The 23,341-nt window shown below is 31.5% G+C and overlaps 1 protein-coding gene across 1 annotated transcript; it reads left to right on the top strand.

Moving 5' to 3' along the window:
* The first annotated feature begins 164 nt into the window (after positions 1-164).
* Positions 165-23,297, top strand: Git (ARF GTPase-activating protein GIT1). Its single transcript, XM_072530575.1, has 13 exons — positions 165-345; positions 404-537; positions 591-700; positions 1,447-1,636; positions 3,735-3,865; positions 3,920-4,094; positions 4,680-4,752; positions 6,351-6,536; positions 6,968-7,068; positions 7,220-7,504; positions 9,844-9,993; positions 10,170-10,373; positions 14,655-23,297. The coding sequence occupies exons 1-13, from the start codon at positions 285-287 to the stop codon at positions 14,850-14,852; spliced, it is 1,998 nt and encodes a 665-aa protein (XP_072386676.1). The 5' UTR covers positions 165-284; the 3' UTR covers positions 14,853-23,297.
* Positions 23,298-23,341: the final 44 nt, after the last annotated feature.

A 23,341-nucleotide genomic window follows, 5' to 3' on the forward strand; every position in this document is an offset into this window, starting at 1 on the left:
ATACTATGTACTACAAAACATATCTTTTAATTGTATATTCTATGCTGGGATTGTGGCTGGATATCAAAAGAAAATAAAGCAGTGCCTGTGTCTCAAAAATTAAAAGTCCGGTTTTACTTTAATACACAATAATAGAATAAGAATTTTGACGTTTAGTAGTTGACATAAAAATAAAAATGGTGTAGTAGTCGTATTTATAATTATATTTTTATTGTGTTTATTTTGTATTTTTATTTAATTTTAAATATATTATCTGTTAACTGTGACAATTTATCAATTTAAAAATGTCTCGTGCGAAATCTAAGCATAATAATATGGAAATATGTGGTGACTGCGGAGCTTTAGGTAAATTTTATTACAATGTATGTACACACAATAATTTACCAAATAATTCGATTTTCAGAAGCCACATGGGCCTCAGTTAATAAAGGAATATTATTATGTACTCAGTGTTGCAGCATTCACAGAAGTTTAGGAAGACACATTTCTCAGGTCAAGTCTATACCAAAAAGTACATGGCAACCAAATCAGCTCAATGTAAATATTTTTAATTGGTGCACATAAAAGACAATTCATTATTTATGTTTTAGATGGTTTATGCATTAAATAATAATGGTGCAAATAACATTTGGGAGAATGCTTTACTTGAAAATGGAGGAAAATTAATGAAAAAGAAGCCTAATGCTAAAGATCCCTTAAGGTATACTTTTATTATAGGCTTTATAATGTGTTTTGTCTCATATTTACCAAAATTATAGTCTTGTGCAATACACAAATATAATTATGTTATTGTTAATCTTCACAAGTGTCAATCATGTGGGTGTATTTACAAAAATGAGTAATGACTAATAATAGAATAATTGGAGGACAAATAATATACACCTATACAGGAAAGACCTTATATTATTGTACTTATGTAAATCTAAAACAATACATACCCTAGTTTATTCTTCATTCATAAATTGATTAATTTTTCCTATATCTATTACTCATTAATTTTTATGGGTTTTTCCTTTTTTATTTATCTATTCAGTAAATTTTGTGTTAATAGGTATATTGATAAAATTTGGTTTCATAGTTCTCAATCGAATTGCTGCAAATATTGTTACTCATTAAATAAATTTTATTTCCTCATTTTTTATCTATTAGTGCCTTTACTGTTGATATAAGACATGTACAAAAGACAAAATGAAAGTCCAGGAGGCTTGTTTATCATAGGATGTCTACATTAAACAAAAAAAGTTATAAAATTTTGGCAAAACAATTAACAATGACTGCTTTTTTTCTGATATGAATATTTTCAGATATTTTAGTAAATCAGCTTTATAAATTTGAATTTATTCATTGATAATATGTTAATATATTTTTAATGTTGAGATTTTAATGTTAATATTAATTAATTAAAGAGTTTTTATACACAAAATCATTAAAATATTGTTCTACTAGTGTGAAGCAGGAATACATTAGACAAAAACATCTTCAATGCACATATGCGTTCAGAGAAAACTATGAAGATGGGCTGATAAGTGTAGAAAATGAGCTGGGAAAACAACTTCATGCTAGTGTACGAACTCCGAACCTGGAAACATCATTTAGACTACTTGCTCTGGGAGCAGACCCCAACTATTTTCATGATGTAAGTATAATTATATGTGTATTATGTATTGATTAAGTATTATTATGGAATCTCAAGTATAGATGAGCAACTTATCAAAGTATATAAGGTATTTTTTAATCATCTCAAATATTTTGCAAATATGACATGATCTAACTAAATGATTCCCAGAATATGTAGGAGTAAGAGCTCATTTAAAGATTTGTTTTTGTAGAACAGCAGAAATTCAATTGTCAAAATTCTAGAACTTTCTAATATAAAAAAAGAATAGACATAGCAATATGAGAAGGATAAGAAGACTTGTTTGATACAAAATCATTAGTTTTAATGCTTCGGTACTCTAATCTTTCAAGAAGGAAAGGACAAGGAAATATGAAAAAGAAAAGAAAAATATACCTGAAATTCAATTAATTCTTTTACACTAATAGTAACCTATGTATGAAGACTATGGGGCGTTTGTTTCAAGAAAAAAAGAAAAGTCATAAGAATATAAGGAGAAGAAAGAAACCTACTGACCACAAATTCAATATTATTCTTCCATACAACAAGAGGTACCTATGGACTAAGTTTCAAGACTTTAGAAGTTTTCCTCCAAGAACAAGAAAAGCTATAATAAGAAGATGAAAACAACCTATTGAAACCATATTCAATAGGGCTTCTACCTTACACCAACAGTAACCTATAAACCAAGTTTCAAGTATGTAGGACTTTTTCTTCAAGGAAAAAGAATAACAAGATCTCGTCATCATTATTACCACCTTTAACCCTGTGTGGAGTCATCTTACCTGATTAAATTTTTGTGTAAGTGTCTATATTAGGTCATACCCATATTAATTCCCTTCATAGACATGTCCTTAAGTGCCTCCCACAATATGTTTTGGTTTTTCGTTTCTGCTTCCAGAAAGAAGGGAGGAAGTAAAAGAGGAAGAGGACCTATTGACCCCAAATCCAATAAGGTTATTCCTTATGCCAGTAGAAACCTATCAACCAAACTTCAAGTCTCTAGGAATTGACTTTCAACAAAAAAAAACCAATTGTGTGTTGTCTCTTAGTATTTGTTTTTTAACAAACAGATACTACTCTACTAAGTAAAAACCAGCTTAAGATTTTTTATTTTAATTTCTATAGACTAACAATTAAATGAGATATGATTGTTTAAAGGTTTTATGTGCATGTGTTTAGCACCATCTTCAAGGGCTTCAAAAAAATTTAATATACATAACTTTGTAGCTTTTAAAATAAACCACAAAGTAGCGTATTTTAAATTTTTTGAGCTCTTCGTTTTTAAAATGGTTGTGCTGAGAAAAGACTTGAAGAAGGTGCTAAATGCATGCGAATACAATGTTCAAATAATCATATCTCGTTTAATTTTCAGTCTATAGAATTAAAAAAATTAAAATCTTAAGTAAAAGCCTGTTTTTTGTATTTTAGCATATTTTTGTATCTTTTTTAGTTGAATTACATTAAAACAAACTGGGATTTTTTGGAGAAATTCTGAAAATGGCGTCTTCACTTTAAACTCAGATTTTTTTCAAAACTATACCTTCTAAACCAGTTAATTTTTCGGAATATAATGCTTGTATATAACTGAAGTAAATTATAAATGAACAATAAATAGTTTCAATCAGGGTGGTTTTGGCAGGGGCATGTTTCTTACTTTCTGCATGAAAAAAATATAAGTGGACTTTATTTTAGTTATAACTTACCTTAATTTTCATGCAAATCACTTTTACCAGTGATCATTTTAAAGGTTTTTTAAAGAACTTTAAAAAAGTTTCTATAAGTTTTCCTTGAAAAACTTACTGTTTCCTTGGATTTTTATATTCAATGAATAAAAGTCTACCTTCAAACGGCCATATCTTTGTTAATATTAAGTTTACTGTTATAATAAAAAAACAAATCTCTTTGTTAAGTAGATTTTGATTTTTGAGCTATTTTCTATCTACTGTCGAAATTAAAAAAAAATAACACTATTATTTTTTAGAAGTTATCTACAATTAGTCTATATTAAATATATACCTCAAAATCTAATTAGCAAATGCTTGTATTAGTATCTATATTCAGCATCAACATATTTTTTGTTCAATATGATTAATATAACATACTATAACTATTGTAGGAAAAGGGATCGACTCCTCTTCATGTTGCTACTAAATCCGATCAGAAATTACAGGTGGAATTATTGTTAGTGTATGGAGCTGACCCATCTTGTCCTGACAGTCAAGGAAAATCGCCTATTGATTATGCGAGGTAAAGATAAATGTCTTTTAATTAAGAACTTTTTATTTATCTGTTTATTTTCAGATCCCTAACAAATAAAGATTTAGTAAATCGACTCACAGACAGCCAATATGAAGTCACTGACACCTTCAGCTACTACTTATCGCTTAGGAAACCGGATCACACAAATGGAATTCATTTTTATATACCACAGACTGGTTTTAAATCAAATTCACAATCACTGACCAAGCTACAAAAGGTATTTGATAATGTCTTTTCTTTTAGAATAAATTTAGTCATTATTTTATAAAAAAAAAGAAAATAAGAACCTATATCTTATACAATAATAAGTTTTTGGGTAATACCTAGTTATCTATGGATATCTATCAAAAAACACTGCCGAAAAATATCTTAAAAGTCGTAAATTTCCTTCCAGCAAAGAGGTGATAGAAGCTGTAGAAATCTGCTTTACAGGGCAAGCTAAAATAGTTTTATTAAAGGTCTAGAGGCATTGCAGGTTGCTTATAATAAATATATCCAATTAATAGAAGAGTATAATAATGTAATTTTTATTTTAAGTTATTTACAGTCCTCTAACAACACTAAAAACACAATTAATTTATAAATTTATTTACTTAACTGTACAAATGTATATTATCGACTGACTCTCTACAATTTGTCGAACCTTCAAGCACATGCAACTCGAATTGTATGGATTCAAATACCAAGACTGTGTTTAGATAACTTACCTGTTGGAATATTAAAAATGGGATTTGGAATTTTTATTTTTATTTTGCATATTTCTTTTTTAATACAATACTGTTTATTATTATCTTCTTTTTAGTTGAGCAATCACGTTTTTGAAGAACTAGCTATGGATGTATATGATGAAGTAGATAGGAGGGAGACAGAAGCTAGTAAGTATTGATAGTATTAGGGATCATTTTTACTGGTAGTTATTTATAATAAGTTAAAAAATGAAGAGTACAATTTTGTACTGCATGAGGCTAGACTGAAATGTTTGAAAATCCTCATGGTTTGATTTCTTAGGTCCAGTAGTTTTCTTATTGTATTTTATTGTGCTCTAAGTCTCTACTACATTGCATTAAAATATATTCTTCCTCATTTATCCAGTAAAACATTAATTATTTGATCATACCCTGATGTACAGCTGGTTCCTAAAAAAACTGATATGACTCTTAGTAAGATTTGATCATTTTGAGCAGTGCATTTGACTGCTCTGACAGTATATTATATTTATTATGACAGAAAAATAATAAAATAAACAAACAATTGATTACTTATGTTAATTCATAAATTGTAAGAGCTCTTCCCAAACTTGTTCTAGACTGTGCCAAAGCTCTTGGGCATTTTGAGGTATAAAATTACGCTGAAGAATTACGACTTTGATAGACGCTTGGAGTTTTGCGCAAAGATGCAAGAATTGTGTAATTGAAATAATGGATTTGAATATATCTTGTTTTCCGACGAGGCGAATTTTTTTTTAAAAGGTACCGTTAATAGGCAAAATTGTCGTTATTTGGCAACAGAAAATCCCAATTGGACAATAGATGTTTATACCCAATATCTCCAAAAATTAAATGTATGGGATGGGATTTTTTAGGAATACCATTAGGTTGGTAGGACCGTATTTTTTTGACAGTGTGACGGGTGAAAGGTATTTATAGATGTTGCAAACCTATGTAGTTCCATTTTTAACCGTAACATTTCCAGATATCAATCTTGATCAAATAGATCCGACCATTTGATTTCATCAGGATGGAGCAAGTTCACAATATGCTGTAGTGGTTAGAAATTTTCTAAATGTAACTTTTCCCTATCGCTGGATTGGACGACGCGGCAACATTGAATGGCCTGCTAGATCGCCAGATTTGAATCCCATGGACTTTTCTATTTGGGGTTATTTTAAAAGTAAGGTATATGTAAACTGACCTACCAATTTGGTAGACCTCAAACAGAAAATTCGTACTGAAAAGCAACAAATTACACCAGTGATGTTGTCAAATATAATCCAAGAATTCATTGGACATCTTGGATACTGTCAATGAAACCATTGAGCTTAATTCGAGCATTTGTTGTAATTATGTTATTAGTTTTTCTTTAATATGAAATGACATCTTTAATAACATTCTTTGTAAAATAAATTTTGAATTAAATTTTAAGAAATATGTGCACTGTTTTCCTTTACACTCTGTATACTGGAGTTTGAATGTGATGAGTTTGGTACGGTTGTACTCAGAAAAATACGGGCTTTTAATTTTTTAGATAAAAATGTGCCCTTTCTATTTAAAAAATATTTCGATGACGTCACATCCGCTAAGATAGAGAGGGTAAAAGATATTTTTTTTTTTCTAAAAAGGTTAAAAAATAAAAATCGACCTGTCAGAAATAAGTAAGAGTAATTAACTCTGAAAATAATTAAGTCATGAGATGATAGACTGTTTCCACACTTTATGAATGCACTGTATAATAAAGGCGTAATTAAATTTTGCAGTTTGGCTTAGCTGTGCTGACACCACAGACCTTAACGATGTTCCATTTCTGCCAGTCGACAACACGTTATCTACTACGCGAAACCAAGGAAGACAAAAACTGGCTAGATTTTCGACTCCCGAGCTAAAAAGTTTGGTCTACGACATTTTAGTCGATACACAGAGAAGACAGATGGTATCTGATAAAAGTAAGTATCTTATTTCTTCTTCAAATAACATTTTAATGCACCAATAATTAGTCCCCTAAGCTTTCTGTTCATTCATTCGATTCTTATAGTGTTGTAATGGTTTTTCATGTACCTGCTTCAAGGAAATTCGTTTGCGTCTTGAACAAATAAATGAAATCACTTTTTTAAACGGTACTTCTGTCAAAACCGAACTTCTAACTGACTATTGACTTCATGAAACTGACAAATGGGCTAATCTTATGTACTTTCACATCATTTCTAGAATTTACTCTGTTTTCTGTCAGTGGCATCACACAATTCTTGTTTATTCTATCAGCGACAATACACGAATAAATTAATTACATTATTATACATTAATAGTCATAAAAATATTATAAAAATAGTAATAAGGACAAAAAAAAAAACAAAATTCATTGAATAAAAAATTTCAGGTAATATATTGCAATTACGAGAAGTGTCAACTGTAGACGAAGATCCTCTGTATGATTCTGTAGCTTCTGATGACGATTACGCTGTTATTCCAGATGAAGAGGTAATTTTAATTTCCGTAATATTAATTGTGTTAGTAAATTAATAATTTCTGACATATTTTAAATGTTTTCTACTTATATCTTGGTAAGCATTTTATCATATTCAAAGCCAAATTTGCATTATCCCTTTTAAAACCAATGATTTTGTTTCAGTCTCCAAAATCAGACAAACCTCCTACCAGCAATAGCGACAAAGACAGTATAGTATCTCTAGATAGTATTAGCAAAACGAATAAAGTTCTGGAGCAGCTTACGAAGCAGCTGAAGAACTCTGACAATACCATCACAGATCTTCGAGCCGAAGTAATGAAATTGAGGCAGTGTGTAAAAGTGTTGCAAACGGAAAATACCGACCTTAAGAGTAGATTGTCTGAAGGTAAATTGACGTCCAGAACGAATGGAGATAGCGGGTTTGATTCCTTGGAGTTTATTGCAGAGGTTAGTATTTACAGTTTAAACATTTGTAGAACTAGTTACAGGAGAGCATGGACGTATGAACATAGATGGACACAGCAATAAGATACCTTAAACACACACTGTTTTGAAGCTTCGATATTCCTGGACAAGAGGGTAAAGGGGAGTAAAACGGGTATCGATAGACTGTGATACTTCCTCAATGAGCATAAGCGTGCTTGAATTTTTATTCGCGGGGATAATTATTCAGACGTTAATAATTGGAAGTAGTAATAATGTATAAAAACACGTTTTTATAAAAAAAATAAAATACAATTTTATTTGCTTTAAAATTAATACAATAAAATATAGTTGAGGTCAAGTGAATTTTTTAATAGGTATCAAATAATCCTACGATAAAAAAACAATTAAAAAATATACATTTGTCAAATTTAAGTACATACCTATATTTATTGATAATGTGTTAAAACATATTTTTTCAAATTGTGACAAATTTGTTTTAATACAATATCAACAGATTCCACGTAGTAAGGGTTTCTGCTACAAAATTATTTATTGATCATTCCAAAGCTCTTGAGGGCATTTGACATAAAATTATTTGCAAATATACCTACTTATTAAAAAGTAGGCGTGAAAATGTATAAATTATTGGAAAGCTATTTACCGAAGAGAAATATTAAAGTAAAAATGGTAAATAGACATAATAGAAGACGTTGGTATAGAAATAAATTTTTATTGATTGCGAAATAAAACAGTCTTAGTAAGAACTATTCTTATGCGCACGGTGTTAGCATCTAAATTAGTCCTCGTTTCATGATGAATTCCAATTTTAAAATAATTCTCAAGAACCAATTTTAAAAGTTGCATAGAGTGACCATCGATTGCATCTTCATCATACATATGGTGACCAAAATGCTCATAGATTGATTTTGGGACATTTTGTATGGTTTTATTAATCAAAATATTCATAAGGTTTTTAACTAGTCTGTTGTAGATATTTATAGTTTTATTAAAAAATCTGAAATATTTTTCAGCTTACTTACAAGTTTAAATAACCAAAAAGGATGCTTTTGAAAGGTTTTTTTATACTGTTTTCTCTGTTGAAGTTTAGAGTAAGTTTCATCATTAATCAATATTATTTGCAAACCTACATAGAAAAATAAATGAGTTTTATTCATTTCACTAATTTATTGTTAATTTATGAGAAATATTAAATTAAAAAGCTACTAAACAGATCTTTTTAATCAGATGATGTCTACTTGCAATTTAAAAATGTCTATACTAATTTCATGAACTAATATCTTGTTCAATACATTAATTAATATGAATAAACCCAATGGTACGCCTATGAAAGACATATTTTAAAATGTAAACACACAGGCTTCCTCAGTTCCTCATCTTAAATAATGTAAACAAACAGTACTTACAAATTAAATGAGACATTGGGATGTAAATATTTCGTTTTTTTTTGCAAATGCAAAACTGTAGCACCATTATTATAATTTGTTTATTTCACTATTTAAAAATATCACTTAAAATACAGCCAAAATATCGAAAAACAACTTTTTCTCATCTTGGGTAAAAAGTAAACAAAACATGGACATGACATGGAACAGCATTTGAAGTTTGACGTAGAGCCATAAGACAGAGAAATGTAAACACCGTTGCCATTAATAAATAGGTTTCAATGCTTCTACATATAAAATAATTGGTTGATATCTGTTATACGCTATTATTAAATGATATGCACACTATGTGCACATTTGATGTTTTAATTACAATTAAATATATTAATATAAGTAATAAATTATTATTTTGGTTTGATAGCACCTGTAGAGTATAAAATAAATATAGTAATATTTTCAGCGATACGTGAATAAGATATTTTAATAAAAAAATGTGACAACATTTGAAGGTGCTGAGAATGTGACCTAGTCAAATAATTTTGGCTTCACATTTTTATGTAAATAACTGAGTCCATCTGTGTTTATACGTCCATGCAGGAGAGATTTTTTCACTTTAGACTATCTGTCTTGATCAGAAGATTTTTGTCTTTTGCTGATGATTTTGGCATGCTATACTACATTCAAAACCATTAAAAGCTGGAGTTGACAGCCATCGGTGGGCGTGTCGTGACATCGCAGCTTGTCAATTTCTAACCAATGACAAACAGCGACGCCACGACACACCCATTGATGGCTGTGAACTCGATCTTGTTTTGGTTTTGAATGTAGTATAGTCAAAATAAATAAAAGAATATTAAAATTATGCTTCAGGGTTGATATTATGACATTATGATGATATTATATTATTAACGTTAGAATTTTAATACATATTTAGAATCATTGTATTGTACCTTTCAGGTTCAAGGAAGTGATGAGACGGTTAGTAACGGTGTATCTGCCGACGAAATAGATTTTAGAAGAAGCAAACGCATTCAAAGACCAACTAGTATGTACGAAACTAGAGAAGGTATCGGTAAAGTGCCAAATTGGCAAGCAATGAAGAACCAAGTAAGTCATCTATGTTATTCTATTTTTTATACTGCTTGTCAAAAAATATCAAAGAGCTATGACCTTGTAAATAGTTGCGTATATCAATTAACCCGTAACCATTTTAGGTTATAGTATTTTATTTATCGCACAATGAGCAATTTTTGCATTAATAGTAATATGGAATAATATTTTAGATGAAACACGGTGACGCTAGAGGTACCCAAAGTCTTTATTCATCACCACAGAACCGAGAAACGATCTTAAAGTGTACCGAACAAATCACATGGACTATTCAACATTTGTGTAAAGCCATTCAAGAACCCGATAAAGAAGAATGTGTGTCTAGTGCCGAAAAAGTTAAAGTGTCCGTATGTAGGTTAGCTTCATTCTTGCCAAAGGTAAGTTATAGTTCTTACAGTAAATATATGTAAGTAGATATGAGGAAATGTATGTTATGTTATCTGCCTCACTTAAATTGATAATTTTGGACATAAATGTCTATAAATGTTTTTCTCATGATTATTTTGCTATCAGATGTTGGTTATCATCAAATCTATCCGTATAATATGGGCAGATGCTGTGGAAAGATCTACTGAACTGCAATTATACCACTAACGTAGGTTTCTCAGCTGGGACATCCTTATTCGATTTTCTCGCTTTAATATTTTTTAAGACTTCGTAATCATTTTGTACCCGTCTCAATACTTCGGTATTTGTAAATTTTTAAATCCATGGTATTTGTATAATATGCATATTGGAGAATACATAACATTTTAAGGCTTCTTCCTCACTTTCAGCGCAATTTCAATTCGTGTCTACTTTATTTATTTCTCTACTTTGATCATTTTTCCCATTTACCCAGATTCATAGATGTTTGTAGTTAATCTTTTCTATTTTTATTCTATGAATAGCCTCCCTGAAAAATTACATTACACAATTATAATTATAGTAAAGTAAAACTGATTCTCCTGTATCAAACAAGAAAAATATTATCTTTGGAATGTAAACTTAACGTAATTAACGATTTTGATACAAAACTGAAAATTTGTGAAACATTGCCCCCTATATCTCAAACTCAATGTGCTACCAAGCAAAACTGATTTTTGAGAGATTGAAAGAGGATCCTAGGGAGATCGCTCAAGAGTTTAAAGCTAGTCACAGTTGGTTCTGAATGAACCAAACCATATTCAATGTAGATGAGACTGGCCTGTTCTGGAAGAAGATGTTTAAAACAACTTTTCCATGTTGTAACGATAATATTTTGCCTACCATAGGGTAAGATTTTGGGGGTAGAAGATTGGGGAATAGAAACTATTGGGGTGGAGATAGGGTAAGCAAAATAAACGCTACTTGTGCGAACGGCACTCAGGGTTTGGTAGGAGAGCTGGGGTCGTGGATAAGTAAAAGACAAGGGGGTTTGGATTGGGGCAACTATAAAAATATGAAACAAACTGTCATGAATCTCTTGGGACAAATAAAACGAAACAGGAAACACCTCTAGTAATTTATAAAGAGCGCCACTTCAAGGTGCCTAATTAAAACTATTACAACAACTAGTTGTAACTTGAGATATAATTATTAAACATAAAAAACATATCTTTTCCAAATGGAAACTCAAAAAAGGGTTAGTTAAAAAAAGAATAAACAAAATGTTAAAAAACAAAATCTAACATTTATTTTTGTGTCACCACAAACAGTTACAAAATAGACAGTGAAAAAATAATACAACAATAGTCGCAAAATACAAAAATACAAAAAAGACTTACATGTTTCATCTGTTTACAAATTCCAGGAGTTGGAGATACTATTATAAACTTACAAAATTTACCGCACAGAGATTAACCTTTTTTTTAAATAAAACAAACTAAAATCAAAAATAATAAAACGAGCTGTCGTGAGTTAACATTAAATTAAAAAAAACTGAACAAATAAATTGACAGCTAAAGTCAAACCCTAAAATTTTACAATTTATTAATTATTACAAATCTTTTTTGTTATTAAAGCAAATTCTTATTATTAAAAAAATGTCTGTCTTTACTTTAAAATTTGAAAGTTACCTGGATTTCACAAAAATTACACTTACGCTGTAAACTGGACTTTTTAAAAACTCAACAATGGCTGTGAATCTCTGATACACGAACAAAAAGGAAAATGGGTCACTGGAACACAAACCTTGGAAACTAAACTGGACTTGGCTTCTTAAAAACAGGAAAAGGTACAACTGGATACAATGGCAACATTTCAAAACTCACTTAAAACTGTAACTGAACCATTAAACTTCTATTATATTTTACATACTTTTCATAAAAAAAGACGAACAACGAGGAATATTTCAAATTTGACGTAAAATTTGGACATAACGCTGAAGACCACCGCTCTTCACCGCGGCTCCAACGAAAGTGACGAAATTATCTTAAAAAATTGATCGCATAAGTTGGAATAAACAAAACACTTTGGGTTTAAGACACATAAACAAGACACAACGGAAATTAAGACGTAAATTCTTAATTTGAAAACGCAATATCGGGCGGTTTGAACAAAGAAATATCGAAGAAATTTGCGCCTGTGACATAAACAAACAATAAAATGATTTATTATCGACGGCGGCGACCTAAAAAGAACGGAAGATTATTTGGGTTTTAAATTGAAGGATACGAACTAAGAAACATTGAAAAAATTCTTCGTTATTATAATGCATATATAAGGGGATTTCAATTAACACATATACGAGGGGATTCCAATAAATTTCAAATGCTACAATGTTGCCAAAAATTAATTGACAGTGATGGCTGGCGCGAATGCAGCTGGTGATTGTAAGTTAAAACTTTCGTTAGTTTATCTCTCAGAATATTCTGCTAAGAGAATTAAAAAATCAATCTAAATCTGGCTTGACTGTGATTAGGAAGTCTAAACGTAAAGCTTGGGTGACAGTTACTTTTTTTGAGGACTATTTTGGTCATCATTTCATACCAGAAGTCGAACGTTATTCTACTTACTTCAAGATCCTACCTCAAGTTCCCTATATTGTTTGTTATTTCCTGACCGTGAATTTTTAAATAGAAACTTTTTAATTCCTGGGTTTGTCTGTCTGTTATAAATAAAACACTTAATTATTGCTTCAACATTTTGGCTATTTGCCATTCTAATCTCTTTTATGGAGACAATTTGGCCTTTTTTCAATTTCTATTTTTTCGTGGATAATGTTTGGTTTGTAGAAGCGGATGGGGTCTATGGTTCTACAGTTTTTAAAACGAATTTTGTAATCTGTATGAAGATGTTGTTAACCTAGAGCTGAAATTGAATCGGAATTGCGAACAGAAATGAAATGTTCATAAATTCTTTTTTGGATTCTATGATTTGTTTGGCCTATATAAGATAATAGGATAATAAAACCAAGAATTATTCGAGAAGCCATAGAAATTGAAAAAATACCAAATTGTCTCAATAAAAGGGATGACTTCATATGGTTACCTTCGACATGGAGACATCTCATAAAGAAAATATCGCCCGCTTCATCCGCCAATTAAAATCTACTGTCAGAAATGTTCGCGTCTACCCTCGCGCCAATCCCCACGGTAACCCACACGCCAACCTCCACCCAAACCACGTCACCATCGAAGGTATAAAGAAACCGTCCTCTACTACCACTAGTAATCAGTGTAGTAGTGTCTGGGGCTCGGGAGACTGAGACCTCGAAAGCTCTGAAGAAGACATCAAAGAAGGTGTCGAAAGCTCGGCGCAATGATATATATATATATATATATATATATATATATATATATATATATATATATATATATATATATATATATATATATATATATATATATGTACGAGTATATATGCAAAAGATTAAAACTTTTAGCGCAAAAGCTTGCTACATATATAGCAAGCATTGCAAGCTTTGCCATATATAGCAAATATATGGCGTAGGAGCACAAATTAGTTAAACTTCAGCATTTGTATCGGTATTAATGACTATTACAACGATTATTTCAGCACCCCTGCTGTGTTCCTCGTCAGACAACTCGAGCTGATATAAATTCGAACTCTGGAAGCTCCAACTTAATGTCTCAAGAATATTTCCCACTTCAGTGGTTAGCGTACAGAGGTGCCATCTACTTTGATGGCCTAGAACATAAACTACACTTGCAAATCGTAAATCTTTATTGAGACAATTGGGCCGTTTGTCAATCTCTATTGCTTCTCGGTTAATTCTTGGATTATAGAAGCGGATGGGAGTATAATTGTTTAATATCGTTTATTACGGTTAGGTTTGTGTGTTACCAAGACTTATTGTAGTTTTAATATCGGAACATTATCATATCATTTTTTCAGATCTACTACTAACAGGTCTTTTTTTCTACAATTCGAAATAGGCAGAATAGAATGTGTTAATGTTTCTTTTGTCCATATTAAAGCACATTATAATGTTCTCTAGTGTCTTTAATCAAGGAGTCCTTATCTTTAAATTTAAATAAAACAAAATGTCTTTGGGATATCATAAAAATTTCTTATTCTACTGAAAGGTTTCTCGATGTCATTGACCATAAATTCGTTCAATGTCCACCACGGCTTTGATGAATGGTTCCATTAAAAAAACAACTATAACTCATTTGATCTCTTTTTAGAAATACATTTTACTGTATATTTGTAAACAAATTTAAAACTTGTTACAGGAACAAGAAGCAGATCGACTGAAACTGATGGTAGAGTTGGTGTCAAGACTTCATCCCGAATGCTCAGCCCTCCAAACCTCCAATCAAAATAACGACACCAAATCTTTGGAACTCCATTTCGGAAATATCAGGGAAATCGCCTTCCACCTTGCCAAATTTACTAAAGACATAGTGACCAAATATTCTTCTAATCACTAGCCCTTATTTATTTTTGATAGTACTGGTCGAGATTTAAATATTTTTATTCGTATGACTATTAGGCGGAAAACCAAGTATTTTGTTTTATATTTTATATAATAACGACTGCCATAAGTGCCTAGCGTGTTAAAGTACTAAATTTAAATCTAATATTGTTAACGTAAAAAAAGTATTTATTCTATTTTTCAACGTACTCTAAAGCATAGTGTAGTAGGTTTAGATCCTTCTTAAGGGAAATGAGAGAATGATAACTGCAGCAGCATAATTCATCACACATATTTTGCAATGGTAAATAGATCTGAGATTCAATTACATTTTTATATCAGAAAAAGTGTCCCCATTGTGATCGAACATATTTTCTCTAGAAAAGAATGAATTTTTCAATTCGAAAAACAATCGTCGCTATCTGGGTGCAGGCATGATACTACAACCAGATGTACTACGAGGTATATTCCAACAGTACCCTATTTTCGTTCATAACCAACCCTTTTTTTCTTCGTCAACAGCTTGTGGCATTCTTCGAAGTAATCCCTAGTTCTCATTAGTGCTTTAACTCACTGAAACAGTTCTGAAATTTAGTTTTGGAAGAGCTTCCAATGTCATCGTAGAAAATAGTTCCAAAACAGTTTTGGAAACAAAAAAAATCGCAGGGTGCTTTGTACGGATTGTTCGGAAACTGGCGGAGTTCAGTAATCTTGTGTTTTGACAAAGACTGTTGCACCAGCTTGGATGAATTTGTTAGCAAATTATCATGATGAAGGAACCAGTCGCCTGTTCCCAACTAACTGTCTCATAAGAAGCTCTCATTATGAAGACTGTTGTTTTTTTCGGGATTATAGCCCTATCAAAATTGATCTTTTTAAGCAAATTCAAACAAAGTTGTTCGTAGCGATTTCTAAGCGAATCTTTTTAAAATATTCTTATCAAAACACAAGCTTTCGGAATTCCTAGTTCGTTTTCCAATTTTCATACAGTTAAATACAGTCTTCTTCAGTCGCAAGTCTCATACGTTCCATATTTTCTGGTGTCATTGTGCTAGAAGGTTTACGAGAATGTGACTTACTGTTAACAGACTTACGGAGGGTTTTAAAACCCATTGAACGATTTTTTATCTGTGTTGGTTCATGCATTCGTCTACAAACGACTATCATTTGAATAGTTTCTGCACAAATCCTTTTGAGTTTAAACCAAAAGTTAATGCACACTCGTTGCGTGGATCTTTCGTGACATTTTATCGATAAAAAAATGTGATGAACGCTAAAAAGACAATACAAACAAAAAGTGCGGTAAGTTTGTGAAGAGTTACCGATGATTTGGTGATTTGGCGTGAAGTTATGAACGAAGGTTGGATATTTTTAGCACAGACCTCATGTATTCAATTAATATCTTCATGTATGTTTGATCTTATTCCTTGTTTCAAATAATTTTTTAAAAAATTTAAACTATTATTACGATTCTCTTGATGTAAAGTTCAGATGACGTCATGTACCGTGACATTTAATGTCAAATGTTAATTATAAAATACACCAGACAACTAAGTAATACTTGACGTTTGGCGTTAACAATTGATTTTGTGTTCCGACATGATAAGAACTTAACTTCCAACCTTCCAAAGCAATAAAATAGCTTTTAAAAACACGTTTTACTTTGACGAAACATGTTTTCATTTTACAAACTTTTCAATGACGTCTTCCTGTGACTTGTTGTCCTGTCAAAACGATAGATTTTATTTACAATGTCAGTTGTAAAGCTTAAAAACCCGAACCAATGTGCGGTATATGAGGGCGATTCGATAATCCTACCGAAGAAAAACAAACATTTTAGAAAATTGGCGATTTATTTCTCAACATAATCTCCTTTTAGCTCGATACCCTTCTAAAAATAGGTTTTCTCGAAGTCTGCATGGCTCCGATGACCTCATTCGATTTAAATTTTTGTTCATCGAATGACTTTTTCAAGTTTAGAAACAAATAGCACACCAGAGATTTGGAAAACGATAAAAAATGGAAAAAAAAAATACAATTCTGAGACTTTTTGATTTCAATATAAACTTTATTTCAGATCAATAAAATACAGTACATTTTGATATTAAAATATCCTTACTTAATGTGATGAATGAAACTGTTTCGATGATGTTTTCATTATATCCTTTATAATTATGGGAATCTTTGTAAGTTTGACCCTCAAATCCCTTGATGCTTGAAGTTTGCTTCTATATTTGTTTTTACTGTAAGCACATGCGGACAAAGAAGACTCACAGAGATAAGTCGATGTGAAACACACAAGTTTTTTCACTGCAACCTTGCCAACAACATTATTTTCTGAATATACTTGCATCTAGAACTCTTCTTGGCTTCCTTCACGGTATTTAAGTTTTAAACTGTTATCTTCGCTGATGTCAAGTAGATTTTGAAAAACTTCATTTGTCATTCCGACAGGTTTATTTTTTGGGTCGCACGAAAACGGGTCCATCATCCAGCTATATAAGTCATCTGAGTCAATGTCAGGAAAATAGTTTACAATACTTTCTTCCAAACCTTGCAAATAAGCAATAACAATTTCAAAGAAGTTCTTTTTAGGATTGATTTCATTTGTTATAACATAACAAATTTCTGTAATCGAGAGAAATTTGTGAGGTTCCTCTTTTCAACACAGCCTTTGAAAAATGTAACTTTTTTACGCAAGGCTTTGATTTTATCTAATTATGTTCCTCTTTTGTCTTGAAGCGAAGTGGCGGTTTTATTTATTATTTCGAAGATGTCTGAAAGGTATCCCAATTTTAGCAGCCAATTGACATCTTTTAATTCTTGGGTGAAAGACTCCTCTGTAAATGTGATAATCAGTGGATCTTTTAGTTCAAATAGTGTCCCTAAAATTGTTCCCCTCGATAGCTACCAGACCATATCTTCAGCTGTGAGCTTTAAAAAGCGTGCTTGAAGCGGACGGCTCTTCACATGGTAAATTATTTTCACAGAACCATCCAATACGTCTTGCAAATCTTGCCGCATCTTTTTAGTTGCCAAAGAATGGCGATGTAAGATACAGTGTCTGCTGGAGGCATTTTCTGCCACTAACTTTATTCTAAACACTCTAATTTTACCAACCATTGCAGCCGCTCCATGGCTGCAAATATCCACACATTTACTCCACTCTATATCATTTTTTCTTATATACTCGTGGATAGCCTTGAAAATTTCTTCACCAGTGGCATTGTACGACATCCTTCACGCAAGGTCACCCACTTTGAGAACCTCTGACTTATCGGGTCGCCCTCGCATTTCTTTGTAAATAATATTTAACCAACAAAAATATGTTTCTTGTGTTTGATAAATTATTACCCGCTGTTTACATCGAATTTGTTCTATTTTTACTATTATTTAAACAAATGTTTCATTGTATCTATTATCAATTTGATAAATTCTATAAAATTAAATATTATATATCAGTTGTACAACTTATTCGTTATTGTGTTGTTAACAAACGTGTTCGTATGAGGCACTATTTAGCTTCCTATTTGTCTTTTGGGGCCATTGAAATGTTTTAATGTGTTTTGTGTATTTACTAATCGTATTTTACTGTTTCTTGACCATTCTAGTTAAATATTACCTTGAACCGTTTTTGATACCGGTTGTAAGAAATTAAGAGTACAATGTTAAGATACGTAGATAGTCTTGTTTTATTTAAATAATATAAGGTAACTTTATAGAACGGGGGGGCATGATAAATATACAAAAATTTTTTGGAATGAGCTGAAAAGGTAAAAAGAAACAAAGATTTGAACCTTTTTTTATGGCGGAACTGTCTTTTAGGCTACATAAACGAAGTTGTTATTTTCATAAGAAACGATAATTTGTATACTTATGACAACACTGCAAATATTTGTGTAACGCGCATACTCGAGTCCATGGAAAATTCATAAGTTTAAGAGCGAAGGCGCAAAATTTCGGGCCAATGCTTTTTAAATGCAATCATTTTTTTCGAATCCTAAGAAAACTAACAAATATTTTTAAAAAATTTAAACGTAGAATTTAAGTATACATTATTACCGAGGGCCGAAAGTCCCTTAGAATAAACAAAAAGTTTTTTTGAATGAAATATTTGAAATTAAAAATCACGCTAAATTTTCTCTTTTTTTTTTCACCCCTGTAACTTATTAAAATAAACATTATAGAAGTTTTCAGGGACTTTCGGCCCTCAGTAATAATGTATTCTTTTATTCTGCGTTTAAATTTTAAAAAAATGCTTATTAGTTTTTTTAGGATTCGAAAAAAATGAATGCATTTAAAAAGCATTGGCAAAATTTTGCGCCTACGCTCTTAATGTAATTATAATGCCTAGATAGTTGTGTTGATAAGTAACTGAAGCAGAATCCCTTGATATACATCTCACGTTGATGAAACATGCCTCCTTATTCTATACTAGTACCCAATATAATGATCGAATACAATATTAATATTTCATTATTCATATAAATCTTATACTGATGAAGATCACCTGTTGTTAACAATTCGCCGTAGTTTGTTCGTTTTACGAAGCCTGTACATAAAATATTTTCGTGGTTGTCTCAAACTTGTTCATAATGATAGACATTTTACTTTTTTAAAAATTGAGTTTAGACCAGTTTTAAGACTATTGTAAGTATTGAAAAATGTTTGATAATATCCTCTCGATCGTCGTTGTTAATATCAGTTGCTCTTTCATTCGTTTAGTCTATAGATTAAACATGCTGGTTTTGTTACAAAGTTATCACGGAATGATCGTTAAAAAATGTCGAGTTCAAGATAATTAATCCTAGGAAGTGCATTTTGCTACATACTAATCCAGATTTTTCATAATAATCCGATTTTTTAATAATTAACTACACTATTAAACAAAATTTGAGTAAACAAAAAATACAGGTAATATAGTGTCACAATTTTTTTTGTTTGTTACTTGGGAACTCTTATACTATTATTTTCCGATGGCGTTGCATATTTATAACTATCTTTTGAGGTATCTTTGAGATTGATAAAAGCTTCACTCAGTTGAGCCTCAAATGACAGGTAGCCATATTAAATAATTTGTGTTATGTTGATCAAATTTTGACATCGGCTTGAATGGCTGAAAGCTGCTTTAAATCCGAGCTCATAGTCAATGCCCAAGTAATAGGAATTTTTATGTTGCATACTTCCGATAATGATTGTCACAAAATTTTCCAAATCCCAGTGAATTGTCTATACAGATATCAACAAGATAAAATTCTTGTACCACATTATAATAGAAAAAGAAATAGGTTTTGAACGAATCAACCAATTCAGCTATATGAATCAAATCTATCTCTTTGTCAATTATATAAATTGAATTTGCTCATACAAAATGTTTATAGTCAATGTAAGAAAACACTCATTTTTTATTTTTTTGGTAAATGCACTTGATTATGACAATTTTACAAGTTTTTATCCCTTTTGAAACATAGTTTTGCTCGTGCTCCTCAAAATAGTGTGAAGTTTCCTCACAGATATTTTTTTAGCGTGCGGGCAGGAAGTAGTCACACGGAGCAAAATCTGGCGAATATGGTGGTTGACTGATCAATTCGTATCACAATTTTTCCTATGAAAGACCGCCTTATGGGTGGATGCCGTGTTTTGATAAAAGAGAATTATTTTTTACTCAGTTCGGCATCGAAACTTTTCTTTCTCGATATTTTTATTTCTCCATATTGTTTAATTGTGGCAACCTGCGGCTCGGTTTGCTCCATTCTTTTCAAGCAATCAATGTGAATAATACCTTTCACATCACATAATATTTGCCATCACTTTTCGGGCCTTCTTCGTTTCGTTTATCCCTTTTGAAACTTTGCCTACAGGAAATAGTCACTCGGAGCAAAATCTGGCGAATTCTGTGATTAACTGATCATTTCGTATCACAGTTAGTGTAATATGCGAATACATATACGCTCAGTTGATATCAGTAGAGCCTCCGCTACCTCAAGAATTTTGATTCTACAGTCTGTCATGATCGTATCATATACTTTGTTAATTGTTTCTGAAGTAGTAACAGTTTCTAAAGCACCTGGATGTTCCAATATCAAACACAGTCTTTCGACTACAAACAAAAATAAACAGCATCTATTTTCTTATTTTAGACGACTATTGAAAAGAAACCCAATGTTTGCTTAAAATGTTGACAGATGACGTGTGTTGTAGTGTGTACATCATCTGTCAAAAACCTAGATTGTCATATTATGTCAAACCTCTGCCGTATAAAGTCTTATTATGTTATATATCATTGATTTCGTCACAGACTTTTAAAGAAATTAAGACACATTTATTCAATGCATGAAAATGTAGTCGCTATTTATTTACTCTTTACGATTGATAATTAATAACTAATTTTAATAACAATTCGATAATTTTTTAAGACTGGTCTGAATCGATTTAACAAGTTTTTATTAAAATGTTCTCTTTGTATAAATATTTGTATATAGTATCTGAACGAAACCTTTATTACCCTTGTTTTACATTAATGTTTTTACTTAAATAATTATTACACTTCTGTTAAAAGCGTCCGTAGGTATTAAAAAAAAAACCTTGGTAAACGGTATTATACTTGCACTATAAATATTATCAAACTTTGTCACGAATTGTACCCCAGAAAGTAAAAAATCCAGGGACCATTACTGCACTGCCTTTGGGAATGTCTGCCTCAGCAGCAGACTAAACGTTAGAAAGAAATAATTCCAGACCACAGTTCCATTTTAAGCTTGGAAATTAATATATTATTATAAATCATCTGTTTATTGTAGTTTTTTTTCTTCTCTGGAATCCATCTGTGCTACACCGGTCCTGGTATACCCAGGATTTTTGTATCAAGCCTACATTTAAACCTTCTCACAGCAACAATAAGTTCTGCGAAAATTGCCTTACTGTGCTGAAGATACGGCTGTCTGACCCTGACTGGATATAACTATGCCCTATGCTATGTTCTTAGTTGATCCGTGAATGTTTATTTGGTTAAACCTTATTTACGCTGAGACTGTGGTCCTATATCATCATCATCATCAGTGGTGCTACAGCTCTAGTTGAGCCTTGACCTTCCCCAGTCTATTTCGCCAGTCGTTTCTGTTCATCGCCAACCGTTGCCAATTTGCCGCGCCGATTTTCCTTGCGTCCTCGTCCACACCGTCCCTCCATCTCAGTCGTGGTCTGCCTCTACTCCTATTTCCCACTGGGACCGATAATAGAGTTCGTCTGGGTGGGTAATTTTCATTTGCTCTTGACACATGTCCAGCCCATCTAAGCCTACCTATTTTTATGAAGGATATTACATCTCTACCATTTACTATTTTTTTATACTTCTCGTACAATTCGAAATTATATCGCCTTCTCCAAATACCATTCTCACAGAATGCGCCCATTATTCTTCTTAGTATCTTCCTTTCGAAGACGAGCAGAAGATTTGCGTCTGTTTTGGAGATGGTCCATGTTTCTGACCCATATGTCAGCACTGGTAGGATGAGTGTTCTATATATTATTAGTTTGGTTTTCTGGCTTAAATTTCTGTTTTTTAGCTGCTTGTGGTTGTGTGTGTGGTCCTATATATCCATAGAATATTCGCTATTAGCCATTGGGCTGCGCCGTTGCGGAGATGAAAACTTGTTCACCCTATCTGCTCTGTTGTTGCCCCTACAGCTGTATGATTATAATCATTCTACGATTGTTCACTTCTTTGTACAAATCTGGTTAATTACAAATACTAGTGATAGGTACATCTGTATTCTTTCTAGTGTTTTTATAGTACTTGCCAAAACTCATCAAAACCACAGACCACTTGAGCTTAAGCAATGGAGTTCGTAAAAATTGGGGCTAAAGGATCAAGGGGAACTGACAGAGATAGAGGGAGCTGTTCTCAAAGAGGTTGTGGCTTATAAAGATCTATAACGCAAGTACAGGCGTTTTAATATAATGCAAGTATAATAAAATGACAAATGGTATTTCTACATAATTGCTCATTAAAAATCGTACCGTTATAATCTTTGTGCATGTTTTAAATATCCTTTTATATATCCTGTATCATAATGTACTATTTCAGTATTGCATAATTTTAAATAGCAATAGGTTAGAAATATATTTTTATAACACGTTTTTCAATATGTAGGTAATATTTTAGGCAACAAAATGTTCACTATATAGTTGTTCCAACAAAACTCTGACAATGTGCACACCCTTTGGCGCGTGCGCATTAAGTTTGCTGGAACAAACTTCCTGTGAGATAATGCGAATTGTGCAGGCCTTTTTCTGTGTGCCAAAGTAAGATAAAATTTCTAAGTTACATTTGAGACAATCTTTATCATACCGTTATCGCTGACTGAACCACTAATAGAAATAATACCACAGCTTTATACATAATTAAACTATGTTTTATATACTCTAGTTATACAAAAATAAAAATATATTGTTATTTCAATTGATGAGTTTTATTTAAGGTTCAAATTATTTATTTAGCTCAAT

The sequence above is a fragment of the Diabrotica undecimpunctata genome, chromosome 4 (genome assembly GCF_040954645.1).
Source record: "Diabrotica undecimpunctata isolate CICGRU chromosome 4, icDiaUnde3, whole genome shotgun sequence".
In the NCBI taxonomy this organism is placed as follows: domain Eukaryota; kingdom Metazoa; phylum Arthropoda; class Insecta; order Coleoptera; family Chrysomelidae; genus Diabrotica; species Diabrotica undecimpunctata.